Source organism: Oncorhynchus keta, chromosome 13 (assembly GCF_023373465.1).
Source record: "Oncorhynchus keta strain PuntledgeMale-10-30-2019 chromosome 13, Oket_V2, whole genome shotgun sequence".
Classification (NCBI taxonomy): Eukaryota; Metazoa; Chordata; class Actinopteri; order Salmoniformes; family Salmonidae; genus Oncorhynchus; species Oncorhynchus keta.
Window position 1 is genome coordinate 30,303,247 of NC_068433.1, and position 15,524 is coordinate 30,318,770.

General features: G+C 41.9%; 1 protein-coding gene across 1 annotated transcript in view; it reads left to right on the forward strand.

Moving 5' to 3' along the window:
• Positions 1-15,164, forward strand: part of LOC118392158 (uncharacterized) — a 30,420-nt gene extending 15,256 nt beyond the window's left edge. The window contains exons 14-23 of the mRNA XM_035783843.2: positions 30-256; positions 1,271-1,317; positions 2,887-3,740; positions 8,178-8,273; positions 10,443-10,564; positions 10,686-10,797; positions 11,523-11,670; positions 11,818-11,844; positions 12,180-12,355; positions 12,487-15,164. Coding sequence (XP_035639736.2) covers positions 30-256; positions 1,271-1,317; positions 2,887-3,740; positions 8,178-8,273; positions 10,443-10,564; positions 10,686-10,797; positions 11,523-11,670; positions 11,818-11,844; positions 12,180-12,355; positions 12,487-12,867 — 2,190 coding nt within the window. The 3' untranslated portion in view covers positions 12,868-15,164. The remainder of the gene's footprint in view (positions 1-29; positions 257-1,270; positions 1,318-2,886; positions 3,741-8,177; positions 8,274-10,442; positions 10,565-10,685; positions 10,798-11,522; positions 11,671-11,817; positions 11,845-12,179; positions 12,356-12,486) is intronic.
• The last annotated feature ends 360 nt before the right edge of the window (positions 15,165-15,524 follow it).

Sequence of the window (15,524 nt, forward strand, 5' to 3'; positions counted from 1 at the left end):
AATCTCTCACCTGCTGCTCGCCCCACCAGAGGGTGATTGAACACGGCCCAGAAGTTGCAGGTGGCCCACTCCAGGGCTCTACCCATCAAGCAAGAGACGAGGACACTCACGCTCTCCTCATCCGAGGGAGCCGGCCGAACGGTGGCCAGGTAAAGCTCGAGTTGGAGCAGAAACCCCCGGCACACCACCACCGCTCCATCGTACTCCCTTGGAGGCGCAATACGCAGGACGCTGGTACCGGATACCGCTGGAGGAGGTTGTAGCTTTCAAGGGTTGGGGGGGGGGGTTGAAGGGGAAGTAGGGAGACCACTCCTCTCCCATCGGTCCATCCTCTCCATCATCTGATCCATCGCTGATCCGATGTGATGGAGGATGGATGTGTGATGAAGGACACGCTCTTCCATCGTGGGGAGAGGGGTGGTCGCTGCTCCTGCTGACTCCATCGTAGATGGGTGCGGGCTTCTGTAACGCTTGAAGTGTGATGGGTGTAGAGTCAGGCTCAGAGAGCAGAGGATTCGGGAAACCGCTTTATTCTCCGTACAGTAACAGCAGGCAAACAAGTGACGCTGAGTAATCCCAACAAAAAACAGGAACACTTCTTGACAAAACAGCAAACTAGCCCGCACGAACACAGGCGGGCTAATTGAACTTAAATAACCCCAACAAGGAACAGGTGAAACCAATTAGACTAACCAAAACAAAAAGTGGAAAAAGGGATCAGTAGCAGCTAGTAGACCAAGCGCCACCCGAACTGGAAGGGGAGCCACCTTCGGTGATATTCGTGACACAGTACTTCTATAAATTCACCGATAATACATTATTCTTACTTTTGTACCTCAATCAGAAACTTCTAAATAAAGATGTTCTATCAAAAAATAAATTACCCCTGACATGTTATCCATCTAAAGTTCTAGGAACTGAAATAACTAAAGCAAATTCAGAGTAGACTTGGAGGTATGTAACTTTACACCTAAAGTGAGAGACCTAGTTATACGACATTGTGGGTATTGTCTGTGTTTGTTCATTATTGTGTTGAGTGTGTGAAAAATATACACAAATGTTAATAAAATCTATGGCTATAAGCAAAGACAGAAAAACGACCCCAGTGTCTGATTTAAGGGCTAATGCTGTTCTCCTTCGAGCAGAGCGGTCCATGCCTGTGAAAGTGTAAATTGGTAACTGGGATAAGGAGGGGAGGGAGAGGGGCATATTTTAGGGCCGAGTAGCTGGGGGCTAGTGGCAGCAGTGTCATGTGTCAGTGTTTGGCCAGAGCAGTCACTCTGTACAGTGGCTTTCTGCAACAGCTGCTTCTCTCTGGTGAGTGTCCGCATTTCTTCTCTCTCTCTTTGCATGTTTTCTCTCTACCTTTTAACTGCGTCGGTAAAAATACACGTACGGTTTGCTTCATGCAATAATCGTTTTTCGACTGTTTAAGTTCAATCAGGACAGATAGGAAAGAGATTAATAACATTTACATTGTGAGGCTTCAACAAAAGCTGGATCTGAACTTTCTCTTTTTTCTTCTAAGTTGTTGAAATATCTTGATTTCGTACTGCAGGCGGGATAGAGGAAGAATATAAAAACAAATTATTTGGAAATGGAATTATGTGAGGATTGAGAAGATACAGAACGTCCGTTCTTGGTTATGTCCCAATAATCTCTCCTTCCTCCTGAAGTGTGCACTTGTTCACTATTTTGGGGTGCTCCCGAGTGACGCAGAGGTCTAAGGCACTGCATCTCAGTGCTAGAGGCATCACTACAGAAACTCCTGGTTCGAATCCAGGCTGTATCACAACAGCCGTGATTGGGAGTCCCATAGGGCAGCGGACAATTGGCCCAGTGTCGTCTGGGTTTGGCCGGTGTTGGCCGTCATTGTAAATAAGAATTTGTTCTTAACTGACTTGCCTAGTTAAATAAAAAAATTAATCAAATGTAAAAGCATTGTATTGATATACCCATCTTTTTCTTTCAAATCCATGAAGGGAAGTGAACAAGTGCACACTTCAGGAGAAAGGAGAGATTATTGGAACACTTGTTGTTTATGAGAAAGAAAGCAGAGCAGGAGAGCGACTAGACCGATATTTTTGGAAAGATGCTAATCTTTTACATCTATGAATAGCCAACCTTCTAGCCACGGTGGGTGTCCCAAATGGTAGCCTATTCCCTACATGGTGCACTACTTTTGACCAGGACCATAGGGGACCTGCTCAAAAGTAGTGCACTCCGTAGGGCAAAGGGTTCAATTTGGAAAGCAGCCCATGTGTTCATAAATGCTCACTGCTCAAAAAGCTATGTGCATGCGCGGCCCGCGGGTGCACATAGCTTTAACTTGCTGACAGCCCGCTTTCTAAACCAAACAATTCTTGCTTAGTATATTTAGCATGGGGGATAATTTAAGTAAAGAATGCCCACATGCTTTTCAATAGCTCTCACTTGGCTCGTGATCGAAGTGGCCAGGACTTCAACTGGACGTGGTTAGGGTTGTAATATGACCTTTGAGAAGCAATAGAAGCTAATATCTAAGTTTGAATCTGCTGTTAGGGTTCCAGAAATACATTTTTGAGGCCATACAAGTCAACATCCAATTAACATCCAAAGAGAAGCAGGAACATTATAACACATCCACATTACAACACATCCACAATCAAAATAAACCTGATCTGATATAATGCCTGCTTTATGGCCTGGATCTCACAGGTCCGATATGACAGGTCCGATATGACAGGTCCGATATGACAGGTCAGACAACGATCCCAATGTGAAGTGTTACCGAACACTGTAATATAAGGTGTTTCCGAAACACTGCAATATAAAGTGTTACAGAACACTGTAATGTTAAGTATGACCGTGCACGGTCTTCTCTGCCAGTAATGGCTTACCTTGCAGGAAATCATGGAAATCTGACGGAGGAGCAGGTCCACTGCTCCATCTGTCTGGACGTGTTCACCAACCCTGTCTCCATCCCCTGTGGACACAACTTCTGCCGCTGCTGCATCCTAGACTACTGGAAGACCACTGCCCTGTTCCAATGCCCCATGTGCAAGAAGACCTTCTTCAAGCGGCCCGACATTAGCATCAACACCGTCCTGAGGGAGATCGCTGAGCAATTTAAGGACATCAGGGTTAGCAACGCCGAGCGTCTCCAACGGCAGGAACTGAAAGAGGAACGAGATTTGCAGAAGAAGATGGAAGAGCAGAAACAGAAGGAGGAGGAGCAGAAAAAGACGGAGCGGGAGACGAAGAAGAAAGAGGAACAGGAGCTGGTTCAAAAGCAGCAGAAACTTCTCCAGGAGCTGAGACTGAAGCAGGAGATGCAAAAGCTACAGCTGCCACAGCTGCAACGAACGACGAGCCAGGAACCAGAGAAACCAACACAAGAGAAGCCAGAGGGAGAGCCAGAGGAACCTCCAGCCGATGCTCCTCCATCCCCACCCCACAGCCCATGGGGCGAGGTGTCTTGTGATGTCTGCATGGGCGACCGGATGAAGGCCGTCAAGTCCTGCCTGGTGTGTCTGACCTCATACTGCGAGGAACACATCAAGAACCACAACACACGCTTCACCAAACACAAGCTGATCGAACCCGTGACTAACCTTGAAGAGAGGATGTGTCCCAAGCACGAGAGGCTTCTGGAGCTGTTCTGTAAGAAAGACCATATCTGTGTGTGTGTGCTGTGTACGGAGACGGACCACAGAGCTCACTTTACTGTACCTGTAGAGAGGGAGTGGACTGATAAGAAGGTGAGAATAATTTGTAGAGGCTATTACAGTATAAAGGCTACAGTGTATGTTACATTTTATATATATATATATATATATGGTAAAACGTCATTCATCCAGGTTAGTTTTGATGCGATTAATCAAGTGTTTCAGTACACTACCATTCAAACATTTTAGAACACCTACTCATTCAAGGGTTTTTCTTTATTTTTACAATGTTCTACATTGCAGAATAATAGTGAAGACGTCAAAACTATGAAATAACACAAATGGAATCCTGTCATTACCAAAGAAGTGTTAAACAAATCAACATATATTTTATATTTGAGATTGTTAAAATAGCCAACCTTTGCCTTGATGACAGCTTTTCACACTCTTAGCATTCTCTCAACCAGCTTCATGAGGTAGTCACCTGGAATGCATTTCAATTAACAGGTGTGCCTTCTTAAAAGTTCATTTGTGGAAGTGTTTCAGCCAACCAGTTGTGTAAGGTAGGGGGGGTATACAGAAGATATCCATATTTGGTAAAAGACCAAGTCCATATTATGGCAAGAACAGCTCATATAAATAAAATAAAATCAAAATCAAATCCAATTTTATTTGTCACATACACATGGTTAGCAGATGTTAATGCGAGTGTAGCGAAATGCTTGTGCTTCTAGTTCCGACAATGCAGTAATAACCAACAAGTTATCTAGCTAACAATTCCAAAACGACTACCTTATAGACACAAGTGTAAGGGGATAGAATATGTACATAAAGATATATGAGTGAGTGATGGTACAGAGCGACATAGGCAAGATACAGTAGATGGTATTGAGTGCAGTATATACATATGAGATGAGTATGTAAACAAAGTGGCATAGTTAAAGTGGCTAGTGATACATGTATTACATAAAGATGCAGTAGATGATATAGAGTACAGTATATACATATACAGATGAGATGAATAATGTAGGGTATGTAAACATTATATTAGGTAGCATTGTTTAAAGTGGCTAGTGATATTTTACATAATTTCCCATCAATTCCCATTATTAAAGTGGCTGGAGTTGAGTCAGTGTGTTGGCAGCAGCCACTCAGTGTTAGTGGTGGCTGTTTAACAGTCTGATGGCCTTGAGATAGAAGCTGTTTTTCAGTCTCTCTGTCCCAACTTTGATGCACCTGTACTGACCTCGCCTTCTGGATGATAGCGGGGTGAACAGGCAGTGGCTCGGGTGGTTGTTGTCCTTGATGATCTTTATGGCCTTCCTGTGACATCGGGTGGTGTCCTGGAGGGCAGGTAGTTTGCCCCCGGTGATGCGTTGTGCAGACCTCACTACCCTCTGGAGAGCCTTACGGTTGTGGGCGGAGCATTTGCCGTACCAGGCGGTGATACAGCCCGACAGGATGCTCTCGATTGTGCATCTGTAGAAGTTTGTGAGTGCTTTTGGTGACAAGCCAAATTTCTTCAGCCTCCTGAGGTTGAAGAGGCGCTGCTGCGCCTTCTTCACGATGCTGTCTGTGTGGGTGGACCAATTAAATTTGTCTGTGATGTGTACGCCGAGGAACTTAAAACTTACTACCCTCTCCACTACTGTCCCATCAATGTGGATAGGGGGGTGTTCCCTCTGCAGTTTCCTGAAGTCCACAATCATCTCCTTAGTTTTGTTGACGTTGAGTGTGAGGTGAGAAATGATAGTGCATCAATTACTTTAAGACATGAAGGTCAGTCAATACGGAAAATGTCAAGATCTTTGAAAGTTTCTTCAAGTACAGTCGCAAAAACCATCAAGCACTATGATGAAACTGGTTCTCATGAGGACTGCCACAGGAATAGAAGACCCAGAGTTACCTCTGCTGCCAAGGATAAGTTCGTTAGAGTTACCAGCCTCAGAAATTGCAGCCCAAGTAACAGACACATCTCAACATCAACTGTGTGAATCAGTCCTTCAATGTAAAATTGCTGCAAAGAAACCACTACTAAAGGACAGCATTTTGAAGAAGAGACTTTCTTGGGCAGAGAAACATGAGCAATGGACATTAGACCGAGGGAAATTTGTCCTTTGGTCTAATGAGTCCAGATTTGAGATGTTTGGTTCCAACTGCCGTGTCTTTGTGAGACGCGGTGTGGGTGAACGGATGAACTCTGCATGTGTATTTCCCACCGTAAAGCATGGAGGAGGAGGTGTTATGGTGTGGGGGTGCTTTGCTGGTGACACTGTCTGTGATTTATTTAGAATTCAAGGCACACTTCACCAGCATGGCTACCACAGCATTCTGCAGCGATACGACATCCCACCTGGTTTGCACTTAGTGGGACTATCATTTGTTTTTCAATAGGACAATGACCCAACACACCTCCAAGCTGTGTAAGGGCTATTTTACCAAGAAGGAGAGTGATGGAGTGCTGCATCAGATGACCTGGCCTCCACAATCCCCCAACCTCAACCCAAATGAGATGGTTTGGGATGAGTCGGACCGCAGAGTGAAAGAAAAGCAGCCAACAAGTGCTCAGTATATGTGGGAACTCCTTCAAAACTGTTGGAAAAGCATTCCAGGTGAAGCTGGTGGAGAGAATGCCAAGAATGTGCAAAGCTCATCAAGGCAAAGGGTGGCTATTTGAAAAATCTCATATAAAATATATTTTGATTTGTTTAACACTTTTTTGGTTAGTACATGATTCCACATGTGTTATTTCATAGTTGTGATGTCTTCACTATTATTCTACAATGTAGAAAATAGTAAAAATGAAGAAAACCCCTTGGATGAGTAGGTGTTCTAAAACTTCTGACCGGTAGTGTATACTTTCGAGAATCCGTTGTCAATTGTTTTATCATTTTCAAAGACATACAGTAACTATTGTGCCGTTCAGGCTTGATGCAGCAATCAGAAGCTAAATGCAGCTATATAAAAAAAAAACTAGTCACATTTTGGCCACACGATTTGCAAACATTTATGGTCAGCTCCTAATAAAACTGACACAATGATTGCCATTGAAGCTGTAAAAGTACATTTTAGAAGAGGTCAACTGTATTTGGTACACAAATCCACCAATAACACACTACAGTTTGTGAGGCCTAGCTCTAGATGTTGTTGAAAGTAGGCTGCCTAGCCTGAATTTCGGCCTGTTTCCTTGTCAGTCATTGTCAACATGTTGTATAAACAAATCTGGGACCAGGCTAAAGACTGCCAAATGTAAGATTAATTATCTCTCACCCACAGTGCCTTAGATACAGAGTATTCACACCCTTTGTCTTCTTCCACATTTTGTTGTGTTACAGGCTGAATTCAATAGGTTTAAAAAAAATGAAATATGGAAACAGCTCATTTACATAAGTATTCAACCCTTAAGTTAATAAATGTTAGAATCACCTTAAGCAGCAATTACATCTGAGTCTTTCTGGGTAAGTCTTAAATATTTTTAAAGTCTTCCCATACACTTTCAACATGATTTAAGTCAAAACTGTAACTAGGCTACTCAAGAACATTCAATGTCGTCTTGGTAAGCAACTCAAGAGTAGATTAGGCCTTGTGTTTTAGGTTATTGTCCTGCTGAAAGGCGAATTTGTCTCAGTGTCTGTTGGAAAGCAGACTGAAATAGGTTAACCTCTAGGATTTTGCCTGTGCTTAGCTCTATTCCATTTCTTTTTATCCTAAAAAACTCCCTAGTCCTTGCCAATGACAAGCATACCCATAGCATGATGCAGCCACCACCGTGCTTGAAAATGTGATGTGATTTGTTGGATTTTCCACTTTTATTGCAATTTCTCCGTTTTCTCCTATCCCAGTCATTCAACTCTGTCACTGTTTTAAAGTCACCATTGGCCTCATGGTGAAATTCCTGAGCGGTTTCCTTCCTTTCTGGCAACTGAGTTAGAAAGGACGCCTGTATCTTTGTATTGACTGGGTGTGTTGATACACCATCCAATGTATAATTAATACATTCACCATGCTCGAATTGATATTTAATATCTCCTTTTTAAAATGTGGACACATCTACCAATAGGTTCCCTTCTTTGCAAGGCATTGGAAAACCTCTATGGTCTTTGTGGTTTAATCTCTCTTTGAAATTCACTGCTCAACTGAGGGACCTTACAGATAATTGTATGTGTGGGGTACAGAGATGAGGTAGTCATTCAAAAATCATGTTAAACACTATTATTGTACAGAGTGAGTCCATGCAACGTATTATGTCACTTGGCAAGCACATTTTTACTCCTGAGTTTATTTAGGCTTGCCATAACAAAGGGGTTGAATACTTATTGACTCAAAACATTTCAGCTTTTAATTTTGTATTCATTTAGTAAAACATAATACAATCATAATACCACTTAGACATTATGGGGTATTGTGTGTAAGCCAATGACACAACATCTCAATTGAATCCATTTTAAATTCAGGTTGTAACAAACAAAAGAAGGTGGGGAAAGTAAAGGGGTGTGAATACCTCCTGAAGGCACTGAATGTTCTCCACAGGCTCAGCTGAAGAAGACAGAGATAGATGTACAGCAGATGATCCAGGAAAGACTGAAGAAGATGGAGGAGATCAAGCACTCAGCGGAGCTGAATAAGGTGAGCTATTGAATGCTTCCGAAATGGTGCCCTATTCCCTACATAGTTCACTACATCGGGAATAGGGTGCCATTCCGGACGCAATATTTATTTGTCCCAGTGTTAAAATACATGCTAATTTGTCATGTTGCCAGTTGGGATTTACACTGCGCAACACTTTTGATCATATAGTCAACATCTGATGTAACTGACAAAATAAACTGCTGGATTCTAGAATATAATTTTGCTTTGAACATTAACCCAATGTGGGGGACCAGAATACATGGCTTCTGGATCGATTTGATCTTCGCTGGATATATTTGATCTTTGCTTCGAAGCACTTGCAAACTTTATTGAGACGTAGGAAAACAAAATCTAAACGGTTTCTAGTCAGGGAGGTGTTATGGGTCTTCTGTAACATCCTGTCACATCCAAAGGCGAATGTATCAGCCATAAAAGGCCAAAGAGCTTGCATCCTAAATGGCACCATATTCCCTATGTAGTGCACTACTTTTGACCAGGTTGCATAGGGCTCTGATTAGGGCTGTTGTGGTGATCACATTACCGCCACACCGGCAGTCATAAGTCATGACCTCAGTAAATATACACTTGACCGTTGTCACAGGATAATCTACTCTTTATGCACTCTGGCCATGCTTTGATAGTACCCAACTTGTTAACGACCATCAGGTTGCTAATGGCTTGGTACTCAGGGCTCTATAGTCCCTCTATAGTCCCTTTAACCACTCTGACATCGATGCGAATGCGATCGAAAATCACATCAAACACATCAAAATAGTAAGTCTATCATACTTTTAAAACTCACCTTACTGTGATGATCCATTTGAGGAAAGAAGTTCAACAGCAGGTTGAAACAGTAAAACATGTTTGTTGTGAATGTCTTTAATAACTTGTTACTTTTATGTCTTTAATAACTTGTTACTTTTATTTTGTACTTTTTACTTATCTATTTTTTACTTGGCACTTGTTTTTCTAAAAACTGCATTGTTGGTTAAAGGGCTTGTACATGCATATTTTACATTTTTAAAACCTGAATTGAAATTATGATTATACAATACATAGCCTATCGCATATTACGCATGGCAGAAAAAACGAAAACAAAACGATCCTTTCTATTTTATTAAGCTAAAGTTAAATTATATTCTTCTTACGATAAAATCCTATAAAATAACGTCGTTCAGTTGGCAGAGCATGTAAGCGACAGGGTTTTGGGTTTGATTCCCACAAGGGACCAGTACGAAAAAAGTATTACAATGTATGCACTCACTACCTATAAGTCGCTCTGGATAAGAGCATCTGCTAAATGACTCAAATGTAAATGTAAACAAGGAGCCTAGACAGATAACGTAGGCCAATTCATACTGTGTTCTTCTGAAATCCATTTTCTCCATATCATGTTTGTTCAGGCCTGACTCAATTAAATCATGTATCTATTGTGATGGTGTGTATTCAATTCATTTATTCTCCATATTTAACGGAAGATATTCCAAAGGCGTGCATCCGCGGCTTGCATGCGTGGAGGCCTGGGGATGCGTGCTTAAACTTAATTAACGGTCAATTATCGTGAGACCAGCAGTTTGTTGCGTGCCAATAACCCGCCTTCATGACCGCCACAGCCCCAGGCCTCTGATTAAAAGTAGTGCTCTGTATAGGGAATAGGGTTCCATTCGGGATGATATTTGGACCTCTTGGCAGTGTTATGACTGATGTATCTCCCACAGTACATTAGACAGAATACTGTCGCATACAGCTGCTGCTCAATAAATTATATAATCTTCTACCCTCTAGGGGTGTGTCCCAATACAGTATAATAACAACATTGATGATACCCAGTTACCAACAAGTAAGAAATATGCAAAAAATTGTAATTACACTGTACTAAAATGGTTATTACCAAATTATTCAATGTGACCATCTCCTGTATTATGAATTCTGGAAAATGTCCAGGGAAAATGACACTCGAAAAGGTAATACTATTGTTTTTGTTTTGTTGACAAGCAGAGGTGAGCCGCATTACATATGCTGTTGTTCTATCGTGCGTGCAACGATGACCGATAGAGAGAAAAAAACATGTTTTTGTCGTTTGCTGTTGTAATATCGCAAACGGACGTGTCAGTTTCACCATTAAAGACACCAGCTTTAAGTCATGACGATCTCTTTCCCCTTTAGTCCAGTGCCCAGAGGGAGATCGAGGACAGCATGCAGGTGTTCCAGGAGCTGATTCGGTCCATCCAGAGGACCCAGGCTCAGCTGGTGCTGGCTATAGAGGAAAAGCAGAGAGAGACAGAGAGGTTTGTAGAGGAAGTACTACAGTACCCATCATGCTCTGTGCCTTGTATCCGGTTTTATCTTACGAAAAAGGTTCCTGGAGCTAACATTATGGTGTCTGACCTCCGTGTTAATGCATACAAGGTGGTCCCAGGGCCTGATAGGGGAGCTGGAACAGGAGATCACTAAACTACAGAGGAGGAATACAGATCTGGAGCACCTCTCACGCACAGAGGACCACATCCACTTCCTACAGGTGGGAGGGGTTGCCGATTTCATTAATAATACATAGCAGAATATGCACACATTGTAGTCTAGAAATATAGCTCACAAATTTGGTTCGGTCTTGTCATTAATTTCTTTGTCCCAAATTTTTATCACAAAATAAGTAATATTGCACACAAATACTCTGATAGTACAAAACATTAGCAACACCTGCTCTTTGCATGACATAGACTGACCAGGTGAATCCAAGTGAAAGCTATGGACCCTTATTGATGTCACTTGTTAAATCCACTTCGATCAGTGTAGATGAAGGGTAGAAGACAGGTTAAAGAAGGATTTTTAAGCCTTGAGGAAATTGAGACATGGATTGTGTATGCGTGCCATTCAGAGGGTGAATGGGAAAGATGAAATACTTAAGTGCCTTTGAACGGGATATGGTAGCAGGTGCCAGGTGCACCGGTTTTTGTCAAGAACTGCAACGCTGCTGGGTTTTTCACACCCAACAGTTTCCCTTTTGTATCAAGAATGGTCCACCACCAAAAGGACATCCAGCCAACTTGACACAACTGGGGGAAGCATTGGCGTCAACATGGGCCAGAATCCCTATGGAACATTTTCAACGTCCATGAGGCTGTTCTGAGGGTCAAAGGGGGTGCAACTCAATATTAGGAAGGTGCTCGTAATGTTTTGTAAACTCAGTGTACATCGTATAGATTGACTAAATTGACCCATTGTTTTTCCTATCTCTCGCTGTAGAGTTTCCCAGCCCTGTGTACCCCTCCAGCCACTAAGGACTGGTCTGGGACCAGGGTACATACTGAAGTGTGTGTTGGGATCATCAGGAGAGCTGTGTCCAAATTGGAAGAGACGCTGAGTGAGGAAATTGACAAACTGGTGGACTCCGGTAGGTTTTTCATTAAAGGACCGATATGTGTGATTTCTTTCACTATTACCCTATTTCCAAACCTCTTGTTCTCTGCAAATTGTTGAGCAAGAAGTGATGTGTTTTGTTTTTAAATCATTGAATTGTGGTTTGTGTCCATTTTCACAGAGCTGAAGAAGATTCTTAAGTACACAGGTCGGCATTCAAATCAAAATCAAAACAAATCACAGTTTATTGGTCCCGTACACAGCTTAGCAGATGTTATAGCGGGTGCAGTGAAATGCTTGTGTTACTAGCTCCTAACAGTGCAGTAAAAATGTCAAACAAGTACACAAACAATAATCATAATTAGAAAAAAGAAATCCCAAATATCAGGATGAAGTCAGTTAACAACCCAATTAACATTATATCAGTAATCCAAAATCAATCTATGTTTATATACACCAAAAAGATATGCTAACAATTATATGCACAGCAGTAGATATATTACATGTTCACATCCTCCATAATTTCACACTCGCTGTTTCCAGTGGACCTGACCCTCGACCCAGACTCAGCCAACCCGTGGCTCCAGCTCTCGGAAGACCGCCGTCAAGTTAGGCACCTGGGAACTTGGCAGGACCTCCCGGACATCCCTGAGCGTTTTGACACTGTGGTCATTGTCCTGGGTCGCGAGGGCTTCACGGCGGGACGCCACTACTGGGAGGTTTGTTGATTATGATTATGTTTTTTGTTGTTGTCTCTTTGCCTAGCTTTCAAAAACAAAACAACATACAAAGCAAGGTCTATTGCTCCGTCTGTTCATCTATCCACCCATCCATCCATTCATCTATCTAGGTCCAGGTGGGGGACAAGGATGACTGGTACCTAGGTGTGGCCAAGGCATCAGTCAACAGGAAGGGCCGTATCGCCGTCAGCTCCTCCCAGGGCTACTGGGCGCTGGCCATGAAGAAAGACCAGGGATATAGGGCCTCCACGACCCCGCCGTTACCTCTAACCCTTGACCCCAAGCCGAAGAGGGTTGGGGTGTATGTGGATTGCGAAGAGGGCCAGGTTTCGTTTTACGACGTGAAGGAGAGGAGTCATATCTATACATTCATGGAGGACAACTTTAAGGATAAGTTGTTTCCGTTCTTTTATCTGTACTGTTGTGATAAACAGTCGGATGCCATGGTGATCTGTCCGATCAATGAAAAGAGTCTGATCAAGCAATGCTGAGAAATACTCTGACAACAACTCTGAAAGACTACAATTCTGTCTGCAGAAAATACTGTGACATATGATCTTGGTAGGGAAACCGTAAAACAATTATACATTGACACTTAGTGGTGGCTTAAAGTACCTTGGGGGTGAGTGCCCGACGTCAACATCCTTGACCTTATTGATATTTGTTATGGTGATAACAAGCTGATTTATTTTGTTGTCCAGCCCCCCTAGGCCCCTGGTCAGTTGAACCCTGTTGAGAAAGATTGCAACTCTGGCAACAACTCTGAAAGACTACAATTCTGTATGCAGAAAATAGGGGAGAGTGGGGTATGTTTAACCATTGTTTACATTCAGCATCACTGCGTCAAGGGAAATATAGTATTCTTTCTAACAAAGATATCTACATATATTTCACAATGTGGTTTATCCCTGAAAATAATTAGAATTAATGTAAACATAACGGTTTTGAAAACATAGCCTTTCCAAATAAAAAAAGTGGTTTGCTCAACTTACCCTGGGTATGGGGTAAGTTGAGCATCGGGACAGGGTAAGTCGAGCAGCCTTGGGGTAAAGTGGGTGATGGTGTCCTGTGACAGTGATTGATGGTGCTGTTAGGTCAAAGTTGAATTCATGGAATGGGTATACTGTATATGTTAAATATATGTCTACATTCAGATATAGAATACTCTGTTCAATATCCCTTACCCTTCTATTTCTTGACCAGTTGTCTGGGACAGGGATGTTGTTTTGATGTGCCAATTTGTCGGCTAGTTCTCTGCATTTGAGGTTACAAAGCCCATGAAACTGGTCCAAAAGAGTATTGATACGTTTAGCAAAGCTCAAACTCTATGTCATCAGATAAGACCATACAGAATGTGCACCTGCTACTCCTTATCATAGCCTCTCTTTCGCACACAGCTACATGTTCATTTTGTTTTTCGGTCATTGTCTATTTGTTCATCCCTTGCTGCTGCTTGAGATGGACTTCTTCCCTTCTCTCACTTCCTTGGCTGCTCGCTCAAGAACCTCTTTGTGGCTGGAACCCTGCTTGTTTTACGTTTGTGTACCCGGGACATGATGTCTGCTCTGTAACAATAGAAATGCACTCTCTTGAGTTCATATGTTCAGACACATTGCAAAAATACTATGCATAAAACTGACTAAATGTAATCATTTGTATGGGGTATGGTGGCCATTGGCTCCACTAACCCCAAGGCAAACAAGAATGCACATTTGTGAAAGGTTTAGGACCTCATATTCATCAGATCCCAACTGATGTGTAAAACAATCATAAAACGATCTACTTTGCTTCTACGATCTACAAGTGTCATGAAACTTATAAACAAAAAATGCATTTGCTTTGTGAAAAGCCGTCATTTGGACCCAACTTGCTTGCCACTTTTTCCATGTGGTTTCTTCCTTCACAGACTCCATGAAATGATGACCTCTTCTTAAATATTTGGTCACTTGATTAATTTGACGTCTGCTTTCCTAGAAACAAGGGGTGGCTCAACGAAACTTTTTACTCAACTTTCCCCATTCTCCCCTACCTCAAAGCTGCAACATGTAACTTTTTGGGTGAACAGACCAAATTCACATAGAAATGTGAGTTATAGATCTGTCACTCATTGGAAGTAAGTCTAAAAAGCAGTAGATCTGTTCTGCGTGTGCCTTTTCTATGCTTCCCATTCTTCCGTTTAGTTTTTGCATCTTTTACTTTCGGTTTTGCAGACCAGCTTCAAACAGCTGAAAATGCAATATTTTCAGTTATTATATGGTACAATGATTCACTACACTAAACATTGATTGTTTTGTTATATAAACTGACATTAGGTGAACTATTCGAAATTCGAGCATATTGCACCTTTAATATATAATCCTAATAGACTGGTAGGTAGGATGATAGTGTTGTTTTTTGTTTGTATTTTTTTTCATGGCATATATCCTGTTGATTAAAGTCCAGATTAAACATCAAAATGAATATGAATCTAACAGACATGGGTTTAAAATACTTGAAAATAATTTCAAATTCTTTATCTGTGCCTATTTCAGCTTGCCTGACTTAATAAACCAATAGATAAGTCTCAAAACGGCATATCCTGTCCATCTGGCACTCCTGGCAGATTAAAGCAAACGCTCAAAGTATTTGAACCCAGGTCTAAAATGTAACATGCCTTAATTAATTGTATCTATGTTGAAGACAGTGTTGTTTACTGACTTGCACTTTAGTATTGCATGCCTATTCACATATTCAATGTACACTGTAGAAATAGGACAAGGATTTTCAACAATAAATGTGTTTGTCTTTGGTCCATGTCTTTGTGAGATTTAGAAAGGTTTGAAAACACTAAACCTGAAAACGTAGGTTTCACCTGTGAATGCATTGTGTGAGAGTTTTAAGTTTCACCATCAGCGAAATGATGACACTTCCCATCGGAAAGCCACATCCACGATGAGATCTCCTTTAGATCTTATGTCAATCTCCTAGACAACAAAGAAAAGAGCACTGGTCAATACAACAGTGAGATGTTGTGCGTTTTCTCATACCTCTCAATTGTCACTCGTGAGAAGTAGACATGGATCTGTCTCACGGTGATCACTGTATGAGTTCTCTGAACTCTCTCGCAAGTGTCTCGTCTCTCAGTCTCAGCTACTGGATAAAGGAGAGT